General features: G+C 41.3%; 1 protein-coding gene across 1 annotated transcript; it reads right to left on the bottom strand.

Annotated features, from left to right (window-relative positions):
- Window positions 1–3,258: 3,258 nt before the first annotated feature.
- On the bottom strand, window positions 3,259–7,103 carry LOC121024733 (zinc finger X-linked protein ZXDB). The gene has a single exon (XM_040466940.1). The coding sequence runs from the start codon at window positions 6,843–6,845 to the stop codon at window positions 4,344–4,346; it is 2,502 nt and encodes an 833-aa protein (XP_040322874.1). The 5' UTR covers window positions 6,846–7,103; the 3' UTR covers window positions 3,259–4,343.
- Between the last annotated feature and the right edge of the window lie 2,543 nt (window positions 7,104–9,646).

The raw sequence follows: 9,646 nt of genomic DNA, 5'->3' as shown, positions 1-9,646 counted from the left end.
GAAGTCGGACGCTTAACCGACTGCGCCACCCAGGCGCCCCGTAAAAATGTCATTATTACAGGGGCGCCTGGGTGGCTCAGCCGGTTGGGCGTCCGACTTCAGCTCAGGTCATGATCTCACAGCTCATGAGTTCGAGCCCAGTGTCGGGCTCTAACAGCTCAGAGCCTGGAGCCTGCTTTGGATTCTGTGTCTCCCTCTCTCTCTGCTCCTCCCCCATTCATGTTCTGTCTCTCTCAAAAATAAATAAACATCAAAAAAAATTATTTTAAAATGTCATTATTACATTCCCCAAGGATACCCGAGTTATCATTTCTGATTTCTCTCTGTCTCTCAGATGTTATCTATCATCTATCATCATCTATCATCTATCATCATAATCTATCTCCCTCATGATGTGCTAAGTATTATTCCTTCCTCAACTTGAAAACATCTTCAATATTGGTTCCCACCTCTCATTTTCCACTGACACCACTCTAGTCCAGGCTTTATGCTTAATCATACCACACTTGCTGAATTGCTACAAAAGCTTTCTCACTGATTCTATTCCAGTCTCTCCCACCTAATTCATACTGTACACTTCCATTACATTAACCTAAGACATAATTTTCATGATCTAACTCCTCTATTAAAACATGTTCACAAACTTTCATCTGTGCCCAGAATAAACTCCTCATTGTTCTTCCTGGGGGGGGGGGGGGGGAAGGGGTGAAGTGGGCTGTGGGTTTGTGGTGTGTATGTGTTTACTTCTCATTTTGTTACCAAATTAAACTTTTCCCATTTCTGTTCTCCAATTCTCTAATAAATGTTTTTTTTTCTCTCTCCTCCTATCTACTGTGATCTTAAAGGTATGAGTTGCATATTGCTCGTATCATAGAACCCTCAATATGTTATGTTGCATTTGCACAATGGTGCTTAATAAATATTTGCTAATATGAAATAAATATAATGGAATCCCCAGCTGAAAAATTTCCTTCTTATATATTTTCTGGGTAAGAACATGAAAAGTTTAGGTCACAGACACAAACTTCAAAATCTACCCATGTTTCACTCCTGTTTTCAAGCACTGTGTTATATTAATTATACTAATTTGTAATAATGCTAATAACAATATACACTTTAATTTACAATCAACATGATCAACAGAGTCTCCTAAAAGCAGTCTTCTTTTTAAACTATCATGTTACTTTGCTTTCAATTGACAAGATTTTAATTTTTTTGGTAAGATTTTTGTAATAAACTAGTGATTGAAGGAAGAGAAGAAGAAAGGAACCAGGATTAAATGAAAACATGTACGTACCATTATTTAATAAGGAGTAATAGCAACTTTATATCACTCAACAAACATTAGATTTCTTACTTTGAATGAATAGAAGTTCACCACTTTTCTAGAAAATGGTGTTGAAAGGGAAATCATTTGAACAAATTGTTTAATGAAACTCTTTGAGCCCATGGACAAATAAAAGCTTTTATTTTTGAGAAAAGTAACATTTGTCCTTTGAAAATTCCAGCAATGGGTTAAGAAAAAATATATTTTATGACTTTTTAGTAGGAGGAAGTTGGTTTGAGGAATTAAAAAAATAAAGTCACAGTATTAAATTCTCTTGGTGTTTAAATAATTTATTTGATATTTGCTATGTGTGCATTCATTTCAATCCTTGACACACTTATCTTCCATACATGAAAAATAGTGGCCTATTTAAGAAACCTTAATAAATGACAATATTTTTCAAATGCACTTTATAAATACAAATATTTCAAAGTGAAGGGAGAAAATTGTTGAATGAGTAGACAATTTTGAGCATTTCTAATTTACAAAAGTATGCCTACTTTTTTTCAGTAAATGAATATAACCACTTAAAAAATATATGTGTGTGTGCATGTGTATGTGTATATACCCACACACAGTACAGAAACATTTCAAAGTGGCAAGTTTTTAGTGCACTGCCAAAGTGCTACAATAACTGTCATCCACAGACATTCATGTGCCAACACTACTGGACTGGTACACTAGAGCAAATAAGAGAATATTAGGAGAACTCTGTGGCAAAAACTTTTTAAAAAGGAAAACAATTAAACAGAAATCTACATCCATCTGAACAATATATAATCTCATTTATCATCTGAGTCATATATACATACATACACACACAGTATTTTCTAAAATGAGAAAACAGTGGTAGGAAAAGATATATCCATTAAAAAATTAAAAAAGAAAGGCATAGCAAGGACTGGAATGCACATGCATGGGAATGGAGTGTGGATAAAGTTAAGCAGAAAGTAACAGAAATCAAATGGAATGAATCATGGAAGTTGGATGAATGGAAAAGGAGAGGTGAAAATAATTTCTCTTTGTTTTAAGCTATGTATACAACTGTCAGTCACTAGCCAAAGCCCATTTGGAATGTAAGCTGGCTAAATTGTCATGAGACACAGCACAGACTTTGCCAAAACTACAGGGTTGTTCTGAATTTTGTTCCACAAAATTCAAAAGCTGCACTCATATAAGACAGTTTACACAATATTCAGATTCATTCTATCTTTCCAAATCTGAGAAAATGCAAACAATGAGCTCTCCAGACCACAGAGGGAAAGAAACCTTCTCTATTCCATTATCAGAGCTTCATACAATAGCAGGCTCCATAATCACAGTGAAGTCTGACTTTGGAAGCAGCACAAAGATGGTGACAAACTCGTCTAATGGAAAGGGATGCAGATATACCTGTGAGCAATGTCTCCTCTCCTGCAATTTCCCCACAGAAATTCCTGCGAGTAGGGGGTAATTATTCAGGGGAGAAAATAAAGACATTCCCTATCCTGCCTCACGCTAAACCTCAGAAAATTTATTGCCTAACATGAATAGGATTAAATTATCTCAATTTCTCCCTTAGAGTAGGGAGGCCTGACAGGGTAAAAAAAATTATATAAATTCCTCAAAATATGCCAAAGCACATAATACTTTTCCTTACATATTAAAAAATTGAAAAGAAGGATATTCTAAAGTATGTTAGTTATGTGTATGCATTACTATGATCATTTGATGGCTATGAAACTGAGGCTTAGTTATCAAGGCCACTTATCCCACAGAAATTTGACCCTGGGTTTGTTTCATGTCAAAATTCAGGCTGGCAATTTCAACAAAAACAAATCCTGCCCTCATTTAAAAAGGTCAGGAAGTTATATAAATGGGGAGAACAGCCAACATTTTTTTTATTAGCCTTTTTCTTGTTAATTATATCACTGTTTAAGAAAATATTCTGGAATTAAATATTTCTATTAAACTTTTATAAATGCCTTAAACAGCATTTCCTCCTCCACTACTAGTAATTCTACAAAAAACAATCCATGATATCAGAAACACAGGTAATCATGAATAAATTCATTCATCAGCAGCAACTGCAGATATCACAAAGAGAGAACCACACATTATGTACTACCTGAAAAAAGAACACAACACAACCTAGGAAATATTCCTGCCCCGAAAATCACATTTCCAATCTGATCAAGTCTCTAGATCCAACGACCAAATTCAGGAAACAGAGGATAGAGGAACTTAACACCAGGATGTAATCACAAAAATTTAAGATTGTGGCAAATGCTACATGCAAAACAATCTATGCAAGTTAAGAGACAAAGGGGAAACACAAATTAAAAAGACACAGAAGAGATTTACTGGAATCCTATATTAAAAATATTAAAATAAATATTTATGGGACAACTGCAAATTGGAATCTGACTAGATATTTATTGGTATTAAGGAGTTATTGTTAACTTTAAGTATGATAATGGAATTGTAATTTTTTCCAAAAGAGCCCATCCTTTATAGAACTATATATAGAATAATTATGATTGAAATGATGTAATATCTGGTATTTATTACAAAATATTTCTTGAAAAGGGTTAGAGTGAAAATTAGATAAACAAAACTGTGAATAAATAATAGCTGATTTTGGGTGCAAAACATATGGCTGCTTCGTGTACCATTATGTACGTTTGGAAAAAAAAAGCACATGCAACACCATCACTAAAAAATGTCCTAATTTTTTTCCAAGGAAATAGCTTATTATCAAGGAATCACAGAGTTAAAAATACCTTAGAAACAATCTATTTAAACCACCTCATTTTATAAATAAGCAAATTAAGGCTCAGATTGGTTACGTGACTTGCTCAGGGTCACACAACTTGACATGAGTCAAGATCATAATTTAAATCTTCAGACTCGTAGCCCAGGACTTTGTTCTTTTTCAAACCTATGGGAAATGACTGCATTTAAACATTTAGTCCAGAATATCCTTAAAATTGAGTGTAATTAACAAAAGTAAGCCATGTGGCAAGGAATTAATAGTTCATACCAAAAATGAGCTGCCAGTCACTGTGATAAGATCTGTTTCTTTCTGAGAACCATGGTTTCCTGCTGGATTGGAAAATCCAAACTGGGTTTCTTCCTCCTGTCCAAAGAAGTCAGAGTCAGGATGTACATTCCATTCTGCTTTGGTTGGCGTCAGTAGTTCTGAGACACTGTTTTCACAAAGGGTGCTGGAAGGAGTCAGAGCATCTGTGTCCACTGTTAGCTTGCTGCTGGGCGTCAAAGCTTGGGGTTCTTGACTCGAGTTTTTCATAGCCAAAGGGCCCAGAGATGCCAATGGCCCCACACTTAGACTTGAGGCATCATCCGTATCTAAGGGACCCTGCTGAAAACCAGAGGCTGTTGTTCCAAAAAAGAGAGAGGTATCCAGACTTTGGGGAAGGTCACTGGTGGCCATCAAGGTCCGAGGGTCCACAGCCTGCCCTAAGGAATTATTATTATTAGCAGGGAGGTTCCCTGCCAGAGTTGAACTCACAGAAGCCACATCAATAGTCAAGATTCCAGAGTTCACCAGTGCTGTGTCCAACACTGCAGCAGAACTACTGCCAGGCACATCAGAGAAGAGAGACACTAGCTCTGCATCATTGAGATCACTCTGTCCCTGGCTGGTAAGTTCACTGCTGGGTGTAAGAGAATTTGCAGCTTCCAGCTGAGCTAAGAGATCCTGGCTGAGGTTGTGCCTTTTGGCCATGTGGGTCTTCATGCTGTGCTTGGATGTGAAAAGTTTATTACAAGTAGAGACTGGGCAACGGCTTTTCCAAGTGTCCACATCCTGCAAGTGTTTCTTGGAGTGAATGTAGAGACTACTGCGAGCAGAGAACCTGGCACAGCAGCCTTCCACAGGGCACACAAAAGGCTTTGTGCCCAGGTGGGTTATGCTGTGGCCTTTCAGGTGCTCGGCCCTCGTGAAAGATTTCCCACAGCCTTCCACAGGACACATGAACCTCCGGTCATCATCGTGCTTCCTTTTGTGCCTTAAGAGTTTGGACATGCTGGTGAAGTTCCAGCCACAGCCGTCAAAGTCACAAAGGAAAGGTCTCTCACCTGTGTGGCTCCGCAGGTGAATTTTCAGGCGACAAGCCTTGTCGTACTGTTTGCTGCATCCAGGAAAAGAGCAGGAGAAGAGTTCCTGTTCCCTGAAGTGGGCACGGTTGTGGGAAAACAGGGCACTCACTGTGATAAACGTCTTCTTGCAGCCGGAAAACGCGCACTGATAGGGCCTCTCGGGCTCGAAATGGCTGCGTTGGTGGGCGCTGAGTTTGGCCTGTGTAGGGAAGCTCTCCTCGCACACCTCGCACTTGAATGAGTTCTCCTGCTCATGGCCCTTCATGTGTGCCTTAAGGTTATACACTGTGGTGAAGCTCTTGCCACAGCCCTCCGCAGGGCAGCCAAAGGGCCGAAGTTTGTCGTGAGACTGCAGGTGCCTCTTGAGCTTGTAGGAGGTGGTGAAAGTCCAGCCGCAGCCGCCCAGGGGGCACTTGAAGGGCCGCTGGCCCTGGCTGCTGCTGTGAGTCAGCAGGTGCACCTTCAGCTGGTGCTTCTTGGCAAAGGTTTGTCCGCACTGGGCCTCGGGACACAGGTACAGCACCACCCCCGGGCCCGGGCCCAGCGGCCTGCGGGGGCTCTCGGCTGCGAGCTGGCTCTCTGCCTCCTCCTCAGGCGCCGGGGCAGGCGCCGGTTCAGCCGGTTCGGCCAGCAGGAGGTCGGGCGGCAGCTCGGGGCAGTCGCTGGGCTGCGCTGCGTGTGGGATCCCTGCTTGGTGAGCCATCAGACCCCCGGGCTGAGGGGCAGGCGCTACCCCAGGCTCCCAGGCTGGCGGCGGGGGCGTGGCAAGGGTGAGGACACCATTCTCTAAGCGCAAAAGCAGGTTTTGGTTGTGGATAGTGACGGTGCCCGCGAAGGTGGCGGCGGGTCCCGGGCCTGGGGCAGGGGCCGAGACTGGTGTTGGAACCGCGGACAGACTACAGGGACCCAGCGCCATGAAGCCCGCGGGATTCGCGCCACTCTCACCCTTGTGGAGCTGTGGGCCAGACTGGGCCTCCTCCCTTCCTACAGGCCCTGAGGCCTGGCGGGCTTCCGAGGTCTCCACATCACCACCCACTGGGTCCAGCAGCACCAGGAAAAAGTCGCTGCCACCGCCGTCGCCGCTGTCGCCACCGCCGCCAGCGTAATCTGGCCTGGTCGCCAACGGGCTGGGGCCTGGGCCCCGTGAGGCCGCGCGGGCCTCCTCGCGCCGCCTCCCGGGCCCGCCATCTTGGAGGCCCCGGAGCAGCAGGAGTCGGCGCGCGGGGACCTGGCCAGCCCGCGGGTCAGGGCCTCCGTGGACCCGGCTGCCGCCCGCGGGGATGCCAGCACCGTCGCTCTGTCGCGTCCCGGTAGCCGGGAGCAGCCTTGGGCTTTCCATCTCAGCGTCCGGGAGGCTCCGCGGGAACCAGAGCAGAGGAGGAGGCGTGACCCCGCCCCCTGCCGCGGGCCTGAACATGTTCCTGAAAGGAAAAAAAAAATGTGCAGTGCGCAGAAACTGGCCCTATCAGATATTAAAACGTGTTTAACGACACAGTGATTTAAATATTCTGGTACTGGGTCTCTGGAACAGAACAGAAAGTCCAGAGGCAGAGCCTGGTGTACATAAATAAGTTCTACATTCAATATTTGTAGGAAATCAGGGTCTTGCCGGATAATGAGGAAATGATAGTTCATTCGGTAAATGGTGCTGGAATACCTAGGAATCTATCTACTAAATGCAACTTAAATTCTTACATCACTGTATATACCAAAATAAACACTCCCAGCCCCTCCCAGTGCTAAGCATGGTACTAAGTACTTTTCATGTGTTAAAATTAGTGTACTGGGTGGTTGGATGGCTGGAATTTTTAATCCAGTGACAGAAAATTCCTGCGACAATGCTCTATGTGTCAGCATTAAATTACCATAGTTCTAGCAAATTCTACTGAAAATGATGTCTTTTTTTTTTTTTTTCCTGGACAGGTTCCATATCCAGAACTGTGTTGAGCAAGTTCCTCAGGAAAATTTTTCTCATAGTTAATTTTTTTGGCCTGCTGATGCAAAGATTAGAATGAGTAAGAAGTGAGGCCAAAACAGATTACCACTGCTCAGTGTAGAAGTGCAAAGCCTGAAGATGAAACAATTTATATTGAATCCAACCCACTCCTGGGTTCTCCCTATACAGTGTACTACCTAAACTAACTCTTTGCCTTTGCACCATGTTAAATTTCATGTATAATCTCACAGCATATTTTATACCATTCCTTAGCTAATCTAGATTCTCCAGCACATGGAGGTCTCTGGACAGGAGTAGCCATTAAATATGATAAGGTTAAACCCTAAATCACTGTGATGGACTCTCTTGAGATAATGCACAGGACCATATTCAATAGGCCTATTGTGCCTGCTTACATTTCAGTGTGGTGGTCCAGTCTGACTGTAATATATTTGGCCTGTGATGCCTAATGATTGTATTAATGTTGATGCTCTTACTCATGCTGCAGCAGGCAGCATGAACTTTTTTACACTGGTTACTCTCAGTCCCCAAGTCCCATGCTAGTGATAAGAAACATTGCAGGTATAGGATAGTCAGACAATGGATCTGCATAATAGCATAGGAAACTCCATTGTTTTAAAGGGACTTTTAGAAAACTTTCTCAAAGTTCGTTTTCCTGAATAGCACACAAATATGCTCTCTGTCGCAAAGGGAAATACTATCTCTACTTTCTTTCAAGGCCATTTGTTAGACACATAGCAATGAAAAATAGTTTGGAACAAAAACTGTTAATACTTTGACTTGTAACTTATACTGAGGTGAGACATTTTAACTAAAATGTTTTTTTCTTTTGGTGTGCCTGTATTTCATAGAATAAGATACCACTAAATCAGGAGAAAAATATTTTAAAAGCTGCTCATCCTTGTACTTTTGTATTCTCTTCCTAGTACTACCAATGTTTTAAGCACATTCAACTCGTGGGCTCAGAAACCACATGAGACAAATTAGCTCACAGCTTTCTCTTCACACATATGACTGGATTGGCTTCTTATCCCAGGCATTCTAAGACCATATACACAAGGACTTATGTATGAACAGGGAGTTTGTCTTGTAAATGCTGGTTGGACCTGCTGCCTGGTACAGCTCTCTTAACTATCACTCTGGCAATGGTGAGATATAAATGTGAAATCTGAAACTTTTTAAAAAGTTTTTATTTTAATTTCAGTTATTTAATATGTAGTGTTATATTATATATTATATAGCTTCAGGTATCGTATATAGTGGTTCAACAATTCCATACATCACCCAGTGGTCATCAGCTTATCAGGACAAGTGCACTCCTTAATCCCCATCACCTATTTAACCAACATCCCCCCACTGCCTCCCCACTGGTAACCATCACTTTGTCCCCTACAATTAAAAGTCTATTTCTTGATATTCTTAATCTGTTTTTCCCCCTTTGCTCCTTTGTTTTGTTTCTTAAATTCCACATATTAATGAAATCATATATTTCTCTTTGTCTGACTTGTTTCACTTAGCATTATACTCTCTGGCTCCATGTTGTTTCAAATGACAAGTTTTCTTTTTTATGGCTGAATAATATTCCACTGTGCATATATACATCTTATTTATCCATTTATCATTTGAAAGACACTTGGGCTGCTTCCATAATTTGGCAATTGTAAATAGTTCTTTTTATATCTGACTCAGGTGCTTTTATCTTCTTCCAGCATCTATGGAATTGTGTCAGACCAAATTGTTAGCTTACAAATAGGGTAAAAACTTATACCTTTCATAGTTCTTGACACACAGTTGCCAAAAAGGATATTGTCCAAAGTAAATGCTAGCAACATATCCAAATCCTGACTGTAGTGGATAGACAACATAATCAGTGCATGTTTAGATGTCCTACTCTCAGATGGTTACCAGCCAACTCTGGGGGATATTGCTCTTATATGACCTTGATGATGTTTTGACTCATCAGGAAAACTAATATTTGCTAGAATGTTTGCCTCCTGTATGTTCTCAATGAACACATATACTGTTTCTCACTCATACATTATTTCCTCTTCACTGGCTTATATGCTGTTTGGGGCCCAAGAGCCCACAAATGAGCCCTTTTCTTATTTTGTTTTATTTTGTTTTTACACAAAAGTAACCAGTCACACAACTATCTATTGCACTTTTTTGGACCACCAGTCCTTAGAAATCAAGTTTTAAAGGCAAAAGACAAATTATTTGCTGGATAAAAATTATTTTACCATCATTTAATAATTCCCTAT

This window comes from Herpailurus yagouaroundi, unplaced genomic scaffold (genome assembly GCF_014898765.1).
Source record: "Herpailurus yagouaroundi ecotype Mexico unplaced genomic scaffold, PumYag 67040, whole genome shotgun sequence".
Taxonomy (NCBI): Eukaryota; Metazoa; Chordata; class Mammalia; order Carnivora; family Felidae; genus Herpailurus; species Herpailurus yagouaroundi.
This window is presented reverse-complemented; position numbering and strand designations above follow the sequence as displayed.

Bases quoted from the DNA above. Each gene is read 5' to 3' on its own strand.
- LOC121024733 (XM_040466940.1), bottom strand. From the start codon at position 6,845: ATGTTCAGGCCCGCGGCAGGGGGCGGGGTCACGCCTCCTCCTCTGCTC.